Here is a 15,718-nt window from a genome sequence, read left to right on the forward strand (position 1 = left end):
ACCACCTCTTACGCTTCTCTTACTTACTGTTTCAACTGAGCCTCTTTCTGTGATCTTTTAAAGCCTTGTGCCATGTCCAGCTTCTGTAAGTTACAGCATAAACACCTTTACTCTGTGTAATTATGACTCTGCAATTTCTTTCATAATGACAGAAAACATCTGCTGCCAGCTACAAAATGTTTTAACACTTTTGCGCCACTGCAAAGATGATGGGGTATCCACTTGCTTAAATACACATTTTAGATCTGGTTTGCAGTGTAGCTTGTATGTTATGTCCTCACCTTTACTATAGTATAACCATTAAAATGTGTAGGAGTATGTGCTCAGTTCACATGCGGGTGGAGAAGTCAATCAACAGAAACCATTAGAAAAATTCTGATGGTTTCCAGTTGGGAGAAACAATTCAAATAATCATGACCCATTAGAGGCTTCACATTATCACAGGCTGCATTGTGTTTGCTTTGATGGTTTCCATTATTTCAACTACATACAAAAGATGCTGTCCTTTCTACGCAGTGGGAATGGGTGCAGAGGACCCCAGATAATGTACTTTGATCCAAATACAGTTACGGCATCCTTGAGCAACATCCATTAGAGCTGCTCACTAGCCAGCAGAAGAGGACTAGACTTCCTCCGGTTAACTCACAATAGAAAAATGTAATTTCACTAGCTGGGACTACATCCTCACTTGGCAGCATTTCCTGTAGATAATGTATTGTGAATTGAGGCTGCAGTGTAGTAATGGCTTCAGAGAAGACTTGACTGGGCAGATCCCTATGGGCTAATGAAAGGTGAATGAACGGAAAAAGGAACCAGAAGGGAGGTGTATGAGGGGTGGTCCAGATAAGTTATCGCCAATTATCGATATATAGATATTTCTTTTGATAGAAAACTCAACAGTTTTCTATTTTTAAAAAAAAAGTTAAAATATTACTTTAAAGTAACACCAAGAACGAACAAAGTAAGAAACTAGGAGACGATTTCTGTGAGAAGTTAGATTCACCCTTTATTAAAGTGGCTACTGAAGCAGAAACATAAAGGCTTTCTTTATCATGCGTGCCTGCCATTTATTCACTCACAGCAGAGAGATTGAAGTAGTAGGTCTGATGTGAGCTACAAGATGAGCTCTGTAAAAATAATTTTTTTAAAGCTGTGACTGAAATGTGCGCAGAAAAAAAAGAAAAGAAAAAACGCTTTATGGGAAAAATAACAATGAGTCAGTGAAATTCAGAGAACTGTGATTTGTGAGGCTTTTTTTCACTCAATGTCCTGAAGGAAAAGGTTTTTTTTCAAAGGGGGGGGGACTGTGCCTCACTCTCCTGTAAGATGCAGGGTGCAGTGGCCTGCGTGGAATGCCCTGTAGGGGGTATTTCTTACAGTTAAGCCAAACGATTAGACCCCTTGTCGAGAACCCCACTTATCACAGTCCCAAGTTACCACAGAACTATTTCTAAACCAAAGGTGAGCTTTCATCTTTCGCTCTCATCAGTTTGATTCTACGTTGGCGTGTTTGTATGAACTGCCCAGGGAAGCTGAGCTGAAAGGATTTGGCCTCCCGTGTTCCGGGGCTTGTTTATGATATCCACGCCAGGGTTTAAAGCAGGGCCACCTAGACACAGCCTCCAGGCCAGCCTTTTGCTGCCTGTTTGCGGTGATTTGGGATTTGTGGAATGGGAAGTGCAGAGCTCCGGGACAGGATGTGGAGTCACTGCAGGATCGTACAGCCCCCCTACTCTTGGCATAGCTGGCGTGCGCCTGCATGAGCGCCTCGTCTCTGGAGAAGATACACTGTAGAACCGGATCGCTTTGTGGCATCTGGAAATCTCAGTGTTCCCGAGCCCTCTACGTGAGAGTAAGTCTAAACCCAGGTACGTCGATTTATGCGACTTCTACGCATCTTTTGCTTCGCACCAACTCACAGAAACAGTTTGTTTTTATCGCCTTCTATTAGCTGTTCTCGCAAAGAGTTTCAGGATAATACAGATGCTGCCAAATCTTATCTTCTCACTTATATTAGACACATTTCAGTGTGATTTATAGGTGAAACTGCAGTTGGTGCAAGTCTTTTGTTCAGTGCAGACAGCCTTGGGGGTTAACTTAATAACAGAGTGCTCTTTCCCCCCTCGTGCTGTTGTTTTGCCTGCCCGGACACGCACTGTGTGTCTGTGTGCCTCTGTGTTTTCAATATAAAGGTGAGCACCTTTACAGTAACTATGAAATGCTCTGTGCCATTTTATCTATTTTTAAACTCTGGTTTGTTGATGTAACCTCATCTTCTCCTCTTCCTCTCCACACAGATTCAGGTGATGGCTCACCTCTGGACTCTCCTGTCAGCAGGCCTGCTGCTGATGTCCATGGCTGAACCTCTGAGCAGCCCTGAGGAAAATGACAACGAAGTAGTGAAACACACAGTGTTCACTAAGAGCCAGGCGAGTGGTTTAGGAAAGCTTCTTACATGTATGTTAGTCTGACAGCATCAGACTATAAATAAGTCTCAGCTTGTTGCCTTTTCCTGCTGCAGACCCAGGTGAACGAGAGTGCACTCAGAAATGTCAGTGAACCAACACCAAGCCACACACCTACAACCTGTGAGTTTTTTGTTTTTTTGGTCATTTTGACTTTTGTTGTGTTTATTTTTTCTCTCTTTTGTTGTGCTCTGTCTTACATTTCAGCATTTTGCACCATCCTTTCAGCAGCTCCCTCTTTTTCTTTGCATTAGCAGCTCCTTTGACTACCACAACTTCCCCAAACTCTAGCCTTGCTCCACAGTGTCCAGGAAACCAGCTGATGCATGAGAGCAGCAATGTCTGCATCTGTCCATCCATCATGGTAAAGGATGGTGACAACTGTACTTGCCCCAAGGGCTTCACCTTGGGAGGAGCAGCCGAGTGTAAAGGTGAGAAGTCATCAAAACTGGGAAAGTGCTTTTCGTAGAATTGGAATATCACAAAAAAAAAAAAAAATACTCCGTTTTGGAAAATATTAATCTGTGTCACGGTTGTGTTTAAACTTTTAACTGTACTGCGCAAATTTTCAGAAGCGTGAGTGACGAGAAACAAGCTACCAGTTGATCTAACTGCAGTATAATTTATTTACAAAACTTTAGCATTTAATATTTCAGCGCTGTGTTATATATTATTCATATATTTTTTGTCAGCTTGACAGCACCATGTAAAACTGCAGGTGTCTGAGTTAGATTAAGCGTATTATCTCTGTTGGACAGATGTTGATGAGTGCGAAGGAGAGAGACCAGGACCATGTGGCCTCCATGCCAGCTGCATTAATAACCCCGGCTCTTACTCGTGTAGCTGTCTCCGTGGTTACCTGATGGGTTCTGAGGGGTGCCAGGGTTCGTCAACCTCTGTGTGTGTCTATCTATTTGTGTGTGTGTTTGTGGGGAAAAAAGAAATGTCCGATGCAGGTTTTCAGAAATTTTTCACAGAGCCTCTTTAGTACGATCATAATTTACGTGTTTCTTACGGGTCTTGCAGATGTTGACGAGTGCGCTTTGGCCGCTGTGACAGGCCTGCAAGCCTGTCAAGGCGAGGCTGAGTGCAAAAACACACCTGGCTCCTTCACCTGTTCGTGCCCTGAGGGATATGTGATGACTACAAATGGGCGAGGCTGTGTAGGTGAGGTTAATGTTGAAGTCTGGTGTGCGTTTTGATAAAATATGCATGTACATCCAAACGTATAACAGCATAAAATACAGGCTGACACACTACATCATAACCCGGGATGATTTAAATGTTTGCATCTGTTAAACTTGGCCATTTTTCTTACAATTTATTGGTGTTACTCCCCTGTAGATGTGGATGAGTGCGGCTTTGAGGAGCTGTGTCGCCGCGAGCTGGGAAATGTGTGCGTTAACACTCCTGGCAGCTTTTCATGCCAGTGCCAGCTGGGCTTCAGAGCAGAGACTTCTGCTTGTGTCGGTAAATCATTAAACATCACCACGACTGAAAAAGGCTGATGTCCAGATTTGATCTGGTGTTTTGAATTTTTAACATACTTCGTTTGAGTTTCTGCAAAGTAAGAACTTTGTCTGACAGAAAGAAATGCTTTGCAGCAAGATACAGCTTCATTCTGCTGCTTTGCCTGCTTACATATGCTCCTGTCCCTCTTTCACCCTAACGTTAAGGGCTGATTTCCTCTTTTTTTCTGTAAGAAAAAAAAAAAGTCTGTTCTCTTTCTTTTCGACTTCTTTGCACCCCTGGTCCTCCAGCACGTCCTGTGTGCCCAGGCTACTCTGTGTGCCAAGGTGTGATGTGCCTCCTGTGCCTGCTTTTCATGGCTGAAATTTTCATAGTAACATCTGCGCTGTGTTTGATTAGGTACTATGATTTTACCACTACTGTCAGAAAGTAACAATGTTAAATGGACTAAAGGGGAATTAAAAGAAGAAAAAGAAGTAATCTATTACCACAGCTTCCCAAAGTGGTTCAGTGACAGTTATTTAAAACAAGGTTGTTGACATGAAAATGACTTCGTACCTTTGTTGCTTTCCAGTAAATTAAGGAAGTGCTTTGCAGGAATTAAATTTCCTTTTCTCTAGATGATATAATTTCTAATTGCAAATTGTGTCAACAATGCATAGAAGAAGAAGTCATATGTTGGATCCATATGTCACTAAATTATTCTGTCCTTTTGTCTCTGTCCCAGATGTGGATGAATGTATAGAGAGTCCCGCGGTGTGTGATGGTCGGAGTGTATGTGAGAACACGCTTGGGAGCTACAAGTGTGTTTGTCGACCGGGTTACCGGGGAAACGGCACACACTGTGAAGGTAAGCAATTAGTGCTGACGTCCCTCCGTGGAAAACTCTGTTTCCTGTGGACGGGGTCAGCTTCCTTGTGTGCGCGTGTTTTAATGCTTGCTGTTATCCCTTCCATTAAAATTATCCCAAGTGGTAGTATAAGCTTTACTGAATAGAAATGAACTAGCTCTCTGTCTGTCTTCAGATGAGAATGAGTGTGTATCTGGTGGTCACACGTGTGACGCCAACGCTCGGTGCGGTAACATCATCGGGTCATATTTCTGTCAGTGTTACCAGGGCTTCAACGGCGATGGACACTCTTGTTTTGGTGGGTAAGGGGTGTGTGTGTTTGTTTGTTGTTACCCACTTGTATCATGCAAGCATTACTTTCTCTGTACGAGCATTACATGTGTTTGTTTACAGACATTGATGAGTGTGTTGTGAACAATGGTCACTGTGAACACAACTGCACCAATGAGCCAGGAAGCTACAGCTGCCAGTGTGCCTCGGGTTACCAGCTGGACCCGGACGGACACAGCTGCACAGGTAAAAGGCAGGCTGTAGTAGGATGTTATTAAAGTAGGCATGAGTAAGCATGACTTTTTCTTATGTTTCTTTAAAAAAAAAGTAGTTTGACATTTTAGAAAATAGGCTTCTTGCTTCTTTCTGTGGGTTAACAGTTGTACAACTTTTATTATTGTGAAATGTGTTCTATAAATAATCATATTCGACTGTTTTGTGGATCTAGTGAAAAAGTAAGCACACCCTTAATGTAAATACTAGCTAGTTCCTAGGATGTTACTCCGTAATGCACAGTGCCACATTTCTGTCAAGCACCATGGTGGATGGTGCTTGACAGTTGGTATAAGTGAGTTGATGATTTAGGCTTGTTTTGCAGCCGCAGGACCTGGGCACCTTTCAGTCATCGAGTCGACCTCACAGCTAAAGCTTGGCTTGGTCATGAAACAGGGAAATGATTCCCAGCAGAACAGCAAGCCTACAACAATGGAGAGAAAAGGAGAGAATTGAGGTGCTGAAATCAAGTTATTGCTGCTAACAGTGGTTCTACAAGCTGCTGAATAATGGGGTGTGCTTACTTTTTCACTTGACTGCATAGAGTCATGTGAAAATTTTATTTGCCACATGATTGTGTCTACCTGTTCCCCTCTGCTTATTCTCTAAAGCTCCATATAATCCAAGTATTGGGTATATTGTTTGCATTAACTCTAAAATGTGGGCTTTGCTACTGTCAGAGGAGTTTATTTTAATGTTATTGCGACCAAAAGTAGTCCAGGACAAAATTCAGAAATTTAGGATGACCTCTGGCTGATGACATAACACCGTCCAAACCAAACAGATTAAGTGAAACAAACGGGAACGGCAGCAGAATAGATAAGGAACTACAGCTATGGATCAAGACCTCTGTTATTATTATTATTATTATTATTATTATTATTATTGTTATTGTTATTGTTATTGTTGCACAGTCTGTATATGTCAAATCTGATGTCATACACATTTTTATTAGGTACTTGCATCATAGTTTTGCTTGCAGTAAATGTATGAAACTGCTAAAATCTCACAGTGCATGGCTGTGAGACCTTTAAACTGCCTTTATTATTGATGAGTGAAGTAAAACAAACTGCAGTCTAAAATGTACTGCACCACACACCATACCAGCCAATCAGATGGGCAGTACAGTAGTTAAAATGTAACTGTCCTCTTCATTTTCATCAGTTACACACAGTAACCAGTTAAATTGAAACCTAAACACAGCTGCTGTATTTCTTCTTTCTAATAATCCCAAATTTGCATTGAAATAGAGAGGAGGTTATAAGGTCAAGTCATAGTGCGGCTAGTCAACAGAGGGCAGCAAAGATCATCTCTGTGGGCTTCTGCATCATTCTCAAAAGACATAGGCATTGTTGCTCTCTCCATTCAGTCACTCTGCACTTAGCTGGTATTCCAGGTTTGTGCAATTTTGTGCTTATAGAATTTCAAATGTTTCAAAAGTCTAAATGAGTCCTTGTGCAGAATGTATTTCATGTTTTGCCATGGCACAAGAGTAATCTAAATGTTGCTGATCTCTCCAGATGTGGATGAGTGCGTGGCAGTAAATGGGACTTGCGAGCACATTTGCATCAATACTCAGGGCTCTTTCCACTGCTCCTGCAGACCCGGCTACCAGCTGCACATTGATGGCCACACCTGCGTGGGTCAGTCCCTCTTAAACACTCACTGCTGTTTACCCAATCATTTTCAGTCATTTAAACATGCCAAGCATCAGTAGGAATCTGCCATGAATATGTCTTATCTCTTAATTATTTTGGTGCATGTGATTCTGTTTTTTTGTGCATATTTTCTGTGCAGACATTCTGGAAATAGTTGTCCTGAGGGCACATTTTGGAGAATTAGTGAGATGAGAAAACCAGACTGTGAGGAATCTGTTGCATGCATAAGAGAGAGATGTCCAAAAATGATGTTTATGATCTGTGTGTTTCTGTGTGTGGGTTTGTATGCATAGACATCGATGAATGTAAACTCCAGAATGGCGGCTGTTCCCACACCTGCACTAATTCTCCAGGGGGACATACTTGCCACTGCCCCCCTCCTCTGCTGTTAGACATAGACAACCTAAACTGCAGGAGTAAGTTTGATTACAGTCTTTTGTGTACAAAAATATATAATTATTAAAAAAAAACAGAAGGTAGGCACTTCTTTCAAATCTGAATAAAAAAATCTTATTAAGAACTCCTGTCCTGGGGTTTTATCACAGATTTTTCGTCAAGATCAAATCTTTCAGCGTGACATGACACAGCTGAATATATTTCTTTCCTTCTGATCAGCAGTCCAAAACCTGGAAACATTGCTTCTTCTATCAAAAAGAAGAAGCATAGCACCAAATTTCACAATTTAGAAGCTGAAATAGCGAGTTCACTCATTTTACGAGTCTCCTTTAATGTTCAGTATTTCTGTGTACCAAGCTAAAAATTATTATTATTATTTTACCCAAAAAGATGCTACATCCTGTAAGCTGAGAAATGGTGGTTGTGACCATATGTGCACTGTAAGGGCTGAGGGCCATGTTCAGTGCAGCTGTCAAGCTGGCTGGCAACTGGATGAAGACGCGAGGAGCTGTGTGGGTGAGAGTTCATGTTCACTGCCAGCACTTTATTACTACATTACTTTTTGTTTACTCTTGATCGGCTTCAACGTTTCGCTCTGTAAATTAAGCGGAATATTTAATATTTCTGTATGTCTTGGTCTTCTTTGTTTGATGGCAAAGCTACTGTTATGTATGGAAGCCCGTTTCTGCCACACGAAAAAAAAAGTCGAAGCAAAACTAGCAAAAGTGGCCGATGAGTGTAGATTATCCAGACAGCAATTTATTGTTGTAGTCTTTAAGATTGATTAACAAAAAGGCTGAAGAGCCAGAGAGGCTTTCAGAGATTAGATCGGCTTCTCATTTGCGTTGCATTCGCCATGTGATTTCTTTTCATGAAGCTATTCATAAAAAAGGAAATTTGATAGTTTGATAGTCTGTTATGGACTAATGACTCCCTTGAATGAATACATGGCGGGCATGCCTTAGCCAACCATAAATTAAGCAACTGTCATGTAGGTTTAATGTTTAATTGCCCTCCTTCTGTCTTCTGTCATGAGATGTGAACGAGTGTGAAGACTTCACTAATGGAGGCTGCGAGCAGCTGTGTGTGAACCATCCTGGTGGGTTTAACTGCACCTGCAAGGAAGGCTATATAATTAGAAAAGATGACCCCACCAAGTGTCAGCGTGAGTCAAACATAATACATCTTATGTAGTGTTAAGGACTTTTTAAAAATCTAAAAATAGATTTATTTCAATTCCTTCACTTATCTTTATTAGCCTCTCTGCCTTTCCAGCTGTGTGCGACCCCCCTTGTCAGAACTATGGAGTGTGTGTTGCCCCGAACATTTGCGACTGTCCTCCAGGCTATCCTGGAGTGGGCTGCTCAGGTACAATAAACGTTACACATAGCATATATATAATTAAAATGTTTTTTCACAGGAATATAGACTGTGCAGATTAAATTAAAGTTAATTTGTGTCTCTTTTTTGTGCACTTTTGGTGTCCTTTGAGGTTAGAATAAGGTTTTAATGCAAAGAGGAGTATTATAGCCCTTTTCGTTGCATGTTTCAGCCATGTGCTCCCCGCCCTGCGCTCATGGAGGTACCTGTATGCGCTGGAACGAGTGTTTGTGTCCTCGTGGCTGGACAGGAGCAGGCTGCCACACAGGTACACTGCCTTTGGGGATCATTAAACACTCCCACTTGGCTGAGGCATGACTGTGAAAAGAGAGGGACAGGTGTTACATCAAATAAAAAGAGTGGACAGTGTTTAGAGAAGCACTGTTTACATCAATGTGTTGCCCAGAAAATGCTTTTAACACAGAGGCTGACATATATCCATGCATGTATAAATGCATGTGCACAGGTGACGTGTGTGTCACAATGCCGTTTTCTTCTGGATTTGATTGTTAGCTTTGTGTTACGCCCCCAGTCTAGGCGGGTGGAGACGCACATAAAGGTTGGAAGAGAGAGAGACAAATACCCGCCCTGGTTCCCAAGCCAAACATCCAAAAACCAGTTGTGAGTAAAAAAGTGATTTTATTAAAGGTGATGAAGCATAGCTCCAGGGTGAACCCAGGCCAAAACAATAAACAAAACCAACTAAATCCCACCAGAGAAAACTAACTAAACCCTATGAAAGAAATAAAACAAACAAATGACAATACTAACCCTCGCTCCCTAACCCGGAAAACAGGAGAAAACTGTTCCAAAGAAAAAGGCGGCTCACCCCTTCTGCTTCAGCCTATAAGTGCCTAAGCACTAAGTTAACACACTAGGAGCTGCTCTCACCGAACACGCTCACACAAATACACAACAAAAGGTATAAGCTGGAAACCAGGGCCAGGACCGCGTCGGCTGTCAAACCGCTCGCTCGCTTCTCTCTCTCTCTCTCCCCGGAGCTGTCAGAGCGGCTTTTGAACGTGGGCACGTGTTCCACGGGCCAATCAGCCGCTCGCTACTCTTCATTAGAGGATGGACCTGCAAAGAGTCTAAAACACAGTAGAGAGACAGAACAAGACAGCACACAGTGGTCATATGGCCGCAGCCGTAACACTTTGACTTTTCTTCATGTCTCTTCCCCTTTCTCAGCTGTGTGTGAGTTGCCTTGTGCTAACGGGGGTCGCTGTGTGGGACCTGATACCTGCCAGTGTCCCTCTGACTACACTGGCCCCCAGTGCCTCTTGCGTGAGTAACATAATACAATAAATGAATTATCCCAGGTGTGTTGGCACCACTGAGATTTACCCGTCCACCTGCCTCCAAACTGTTTCTGGTAAAATATGGGCTATAGTATGGCAGAAAAACAAAAAAAGCATGAACACATTTTTCTGCACAGACTGTGTGTTACTACATCATTTTGCTTTTTGTAGCCCTTTGCACTCCTGCCTGTCAAAATGGGGGAAGATGTGTGGACGTCAACAAATGCACATGTGTTGGTGGATGGCAAGGAGCTCGATGCCAGATAGGTGAGATCAGTCATTCTGTGTTACTGTATCTCTGTGTAGCTTTTGCTGTATAATTAAAATATATTCAGACTCAAAAAATATGATTAAACCATGTTTACACAGTAAATTACAAATTATCATGGATGTAATTTTAACAACCACTTATGTTTATTTAAAAAAAAAAAAGGTAATATAAAGCTTCTCATGTCTTCGGATGACTTTGCTCTATGCAGTGAGTTTGATTTGCTTCTGTGCAGCAGGAGGCTTTATCCTGCTAAAGGCCCGAAGGCCTTCAAAGTGTGATATTGGATGTGAAATTAGATGTTGACACCTGTGGATGCAGCAAGGTTTCCCATGGTTTCTTCTTCTCCCTGTTGCTTGCTGTTTGTTTCCATTGTTGCACTACTCTATCGTTGTTGTTGTTGTTGTTGACCAAATAAGATGAGATAATGTCTTTTATTCTAATGTGCTTATGGGTGGAGAGAAGCAATCATTTGACATATTTCTGGACTCTTTCTCTTATATTTGAAACCAGACACCGACAAATATGCAGTGTTTAATGTTCCATCCTGTTTTGTCACCTGGCATTTCAGAGCATATTCAGTAATTATTGAAAATCTGCACATTTTTCTTCTGTGTCAGTGGTGTAGAGCTAAGCCCTGCAATCACAACATGCTATGGTGTCTGCCAGTGCATAGCTTCATAATCAACATGTTTCTAATGTCCAGACTTTCATCTGGAGCTTTTATTTCTCTAATCAGTAACAGTGTTTTTAAGTGGAAAGAGAATTAATGTCATTACTGTCACGGTCCCTGCCCGGCCGGCCCTGCAAGGCTACATGTGTTTTGGTTTTGCTCTCTTTCTCTCATCGCTCTGCCTGGGTGGAGCTCACTGCGAGCTTCTGCTTTTGTCCCACGCACCTGCTTCTAATCACGCGCCGGTGATTCATCATCATGTTCCTTGGCCACTTCTTAAGGCAGAGGCTCTAAGCTCCACGTCGTTAGACTATTGAGTTTGACATGTGGGTTCTAGTTTCTTCGTGTGTTTTCCTATTCGTTACTTTCGTCTTCCTGTAAATAGATTCTCCGGACCTGCCCTGTTACCCCGAACTTTGGAACATTGAGCGTGGATGTTGGCAGTTTGGAGTGGCGTGTGTGTGGGATTTCCCGAGCAGAGCGAGCGAGTTGAGCGTGTGGAGCAGTGATTTGGCGTACGAGTGAGAAGGACCTGTTTCCCTTCCCTGAACCTTCCCATAGATCTCTGGCTTATCACCACCTGTATATATTCTGCACCTGGTGTTTTTGTGTGAATGAAGAACTGTTAACTTGTGACTTTCAGTCTGCACCTGATTCTGATCCGCTTCCCGTGACAATTACATCCCTTTGGCTATAGTCACATATTCATTCCTACAAGAACACACAGAAGAAGTTGCTCCATACTTATAAGCGGAAACACCGTCCAGCTTTTTGTTCTTACACTGTTGTTGATAAATGTATGTTCTGCTCATTGTGTAATTTATAACTGTCCAAATACTCTAAATAATCTATGCTCCAAGTTTAGTAAGAAGACTTAATGTGTTTGGATTTATGCATTCTTTTTTTTCTGTCTTGATCAGAGCCTGTTGTGTGCCAGAAACCTTGCAAAAATGGTGGCGTGTGTGTGGGCCTCAACCGGTGCCGCTGTACCAAAGGTTTCACTGGAGAGCTCTGTGAACAAGGTTAGTCCATGAGTGCGGAATAATGTGTACATATACAGTACGTGTACAAAAGATGATCCTGTGTGCTGTGTCTGCAGCGGTGACTACACCCTGTGTGCCACCTTGTCAACATGGAGGCACATGCAGCCCCCACAGCACTTGTACCTGTCCAGAGGGCACTGCGGGCCTGCACTGTGAGAGACTGTGAGTATCAATAACTTCTACAGCATCCATACACAACATATCTCACAGAGTGAAGTGCTTTAATGGGGTGATATGGTACTATTAGGTCTTTAGATAAGATGAGGTCTGATTATTCAAGACCTTGTATTTTATGAGAAGGATTTTAAATTGAATTCTGGATTTAACAGGGAGCCAACGAAGAGAAGCCATATGAGAGAAATTTGGTTTCTCTTTCTAGTCCCTGTCAGTACTCTTGCTACAGATTATTGTATCAACTGAAGGCTTTTCAGAGAGTTAATAAATCCATGGTCAGATGCATGTCTACTCCAAGAAACTCAGACACAAAAAGTACAGCATTAAAGTCACTGCAATTTCCCCACATATTCGCAGCTAATTATAACACTGCTGCTATTTTGAATAACAACAGAATTAATTTCTCTCACAAAACTACAATCACAGAAAGACCCAGGAAGAAGATTTGTACTTATCAGCATTTATATTGAAAACATTCCCCTCAAAATTGCTTATTTAATTGACCTCAATAAAGATGACACCCAGCACAGAACTCATCATACAATAGGAAGAGACTTTAACTCTGTGCTGGACTTAAAAAATAAATAAAGATAAATAAAATACCTGAGGCAGTACTCAAACCTTGCCATTAACTTGGTCGGGTGGGGGCCCCGTGGGGCTGGGTCATCCTGGGGGTGTGCCCTGGTGCCCTGGTTATGCTGGCTAGTGTCCTTCCTGGGGTTTGGGTCTGTTTGCTGTCACGCGGATCCTCCAGTGTTATGGGGTCCTCTTCCAGCTTGTCTGTGCTACAGCCTTGATGCCACCAAATCACCTCCACACAGGCAATATTAAATATCTCAGATTAACATTTCCCCCAAACTTTAAGAGTTGTTTAGCTTCAGTTAAACTCTGTCACTCAAAGTGGTACAAGATGATTTACATTGTTGGTCGAACCTCCCTATTTTCCTTTACAAACAAAATATTAATCTTACCTAAAATTAATTAATTTTAGGGGACCTAATTTGTCCAAACAGAACCTGGTGCAAATTTCATAATTCGACATTATCAATATTCTTTTTGGAAAAACAAACCTCCCCATATAAAACTCAGCATTACAACAAAATCGAAATCTCAGGGAGGATTAGAAATCCCAAAATTTGAGTTTTACTAGCTTGCAAATTAGCCCCAATGCATCAATCAGTGCCTTGAAGTAATTAAACAGTAATAAACACAACAAACCAACAGGACAAAACTAAAATCATATGCAAAAGAAAGTTTTCACAGGACTCTGTGGACACAGAAATAAAAAAGTAGTAGCCTGGTCCTGTTAATCTATTGCCCTTGATTAACAGCAAGCGTTGCCAACTCTATAAGAGCTGAAGATTTGGCAGTTTGCTTGTCTGGAGCATTCAGGCATGTGTTAACACAATGCCACAAACTTCCCAGGAGTTATAGAAATTCATACTGAGGTCAGTCTGTGCATTTCTCAGAGAAATTGCAACAATCCCAAGAGCTACATCTTGGGTGCTTTAATGGGGTGATACGGGTACTATAAGGTCTTTAGATAAGATGGGGCCTGATTATTCAAGCCCTTAAAATTTATGAGAAGGATTTCTTACATAGAGAGAAATGTATTCCTCTTTATGTCTGTGTTTCTTCAAAAAGTACATGGCAGCATGGCTTAGGTTTGCAAAGTTGCATCTGAACAAACCAGAAAACTTTTGGAACAATGTCCTTTAGACAGACGATTTCAAAGTGGAAATATTTGGCGATAATGCACCACTTTTGACATAACAATCACAGTATATCAGAACAAACACCTGATACTGTCAAGCACAGTGGTGCAGAGGTGACGATTTCACCATAAACTTCCCTGTGTACCAAAGTGTTCTAGGGTCAAATGTGAGGTCATCTGTTGTTCTCAGTTGTTTAGGTACAGCAACTTACTGCAGTACATGTCTTGTGTTTATTTGTGTCCTAGGACGTGCCCAGTGGTCACTACAATAGTGAGTATGGCTCGAGGGGTGAGGAAAGCATTTAGGGAAAGCTACGTTGACCGCTGTGGACCCTTCGGAGTTCAGCTTTGTACTAAATACAGGTTAGCTGTTTTTCCTCCTGCATTCTCCAACACTAATTCATGAAGTATCTGGCAGCAGTTGCAGTTTTTCCTAATCACAAGATGGTTTAATTTCCTGTCAAAGAAATGAACTTTCAAGAACTTTACTGTCAGCTATTCTTTATGTAATTACTTTCGCCCTTAACTGGATTAAGTAAGCCATGAAGGTATTTTTAAAGGGTTTCCAATAACGCAATGAAAAGTGAGGCATGACTGAATTTAAGAGGTGCAAATTATTTAACATATGTTAAAGGTTGTGTTAATCCAGTTTGATTAGAATACAATATTACACAGTTGTGTGATTGTGGTTGTGTTTCCAGGATAAACCAGGCACGTGTATACCTGCAGGCCTACAGGGTGGGCTACAAAATCCAGTGTCCACAGGGGAAGAGCAGATAAGCAGCGCTGGATACAGTGAAAGTGGTTTGTCATAAGAAAATGTCATCCTCCAGACAATCGTTTGGCCAACACAGGAAGATAGAAATGGACTGACGTAACATCGTATGTAAAGTGCTGAGGGTGTTGCAGCTTCTCTGGGAGAAGTCTTACCTGATTGTCAGCCCCTGTGTTGAAATGAAAATACACTTCTGTCATTAAGAAGGTTTATAATGTCTATGAAATCATGTCAGCGATGGAATAAAAATATAGACAAGAAATATTTGAAGATGAACTCTCACACAAGCACGCTAAGTAGATGTTCGAACGGGACAGTTTTTGAGTATTTCTGTAGTCATCTCAGAACAGATCTCATAACAGCAGCAGTTTTATTGTAAGCCATGTTATCACTGTAGTACTGATAATCAACCTTTTATGAAATAAGCACAAGTTCAGTGTTTAGTTTGAAATTCCTGTAAAACATTAATCAGCTTGAAAAAGTGAAAATCATGATTTTCCCAACATGTTTGTTTTGAACGTATATTCAAACGAACCCAGTCGCCTCCGTGGCTCGGTTACTACTCAGATAGCTAACATCCTGCCTGTTTTTTGTTTTGAGCTCTACTCATGTTTTTTCTCTAGATTAACAATGATAGCGACATAAAACATGCCTAAAGTGACAAATTCAAAATAAACTATTGCCTATATTACTGCTCCTTCTTTTGACAAAGGAAAGCATGTGTTTTATTCTCCTAACTGATCAAAACTCCTAAAAAAAAGAATTAAATCAATAATTTTTTGGGGATATCTGTGAAGTGTAGCAGAGGAAAGTGGGGAGAGGGCATAAACCCAGACGAGGCGTTCACCATCAACTTCTGTGTGTACCAAAGTATTTTAGAGTCAAATGTGAGGCTATCTGTCTGACAGATAAGGCTTGGCAGAAACTGGGTCATGCAACAGGACACTAATCTATAACAGAATGGCTATAAAAGGAAAGAATCAAGGTGTTGCAATGGCCTAGTCGATG

The 15,718-nt window shown here is 41.6% G+C and overlaps 1 protein-coding gene across 7 annotated transcripts; it reads left to right on the forward strand.

The window, feature by feature from the left end:
• Positions 1-1,369: 1,369 nt before the first annotated feature.
• Positions 1,370-15,398, forward strand: si:ch211-221n20.8 (fibrillin-2). 7 transcript variants are annotated; one of them, XM_019352248.2, is made up of 22 exons: positions 1,374-1,852; positions 2,298-2,429; positions 2,522-2,588; positions 2,720-2,896; positions 3,224-3,349; positions 3,492-3,632; positions 3,810-3,935; positions 4,663-4,785; positions 4,961-5,083; positions 5,179-5,301; positions 6,849-6,971; positions 7,280-7,402; positions 7,773-7,898; positions 8,419-8,547; positions 8,658-8,750; positions 8,935-9,030; positions 9,954-10,049; positions 10,235-10,330; positions 11,925-12,026; positions 12,104-12,209; positions 14,182-14,298; positions 14,611-14,708. In XM_019352248.2, the coding sequence occupies exons 1-22, from the start codon at positions 1,760-1,762 to the stop codon at positions 14,639-14,641; spliced, it is 2,469 nt and encodes an 822-aa protein (XP_019207793.1). In that variant the 5' UTR covers positions 1,374-1,759; the 3' UTR covers positions 14,642-14,708. The 7 variants fall into 7 exon arrangements, 6 of the variants coding, with proteins under 6 accessions (XP_019207793.1, XP_005479152.1, XP_005479151.1 ...); XM_005479095.4 differs by having other exon boundaries at positions 1,376-1,852; positions 2,723-2,896; positions 14,637-15,398; XM_005479094.4 differs by having other exon boundaries at positions 1,377-1,852; positions 14,637-15,398.
• The last annotated feature ends 320 nt before the right edge of the window (positions 15,399-15,718 follow it).

The sequence above is a fragment of the Oreochromis niloticus genome, linkage group LG23 (assembly GCF_001858045.2).
Source record: "Oreochromis niloticus isolate F11D_XX linkage group LG23, O_niloticus_UMD_NMBU, whole genome shotgun sequence".
Classification (NCBI taxonomy): domain Eukaryota; kingdom Metazoa; phylum Chordata; class Actinopteri; order Cichliformes; family Cichlidae; genus Oreochromis; species Oreochromis niloticus.

Excerpts from the sequence above, each read along its gene's own strand:
- si:ch211-221n20.8 (XM_005479094.4), top strand. The coding sequence starts at position 1,760 with ATGAGCGCCTCGTCTCTGGAGAAGATACACTGTAGAACCGGATCGCTT. Across the intron at positions 10,331-11,924 it reads AGGAGCTCGATGCCAGATAG|AGCCTGTTGTGTGCCAGAAA; the intron begins GTGAGATCAGTC and ends TGTCTTGATCAG. Across the intron at positions 14,299-14,636 it reads CAGCTTTGTACTAAATACAG|GATAAACCAGGCACGTGTAT; the intron begins GTTAGCTGTTTT and ends TTGTGTTTCCAG.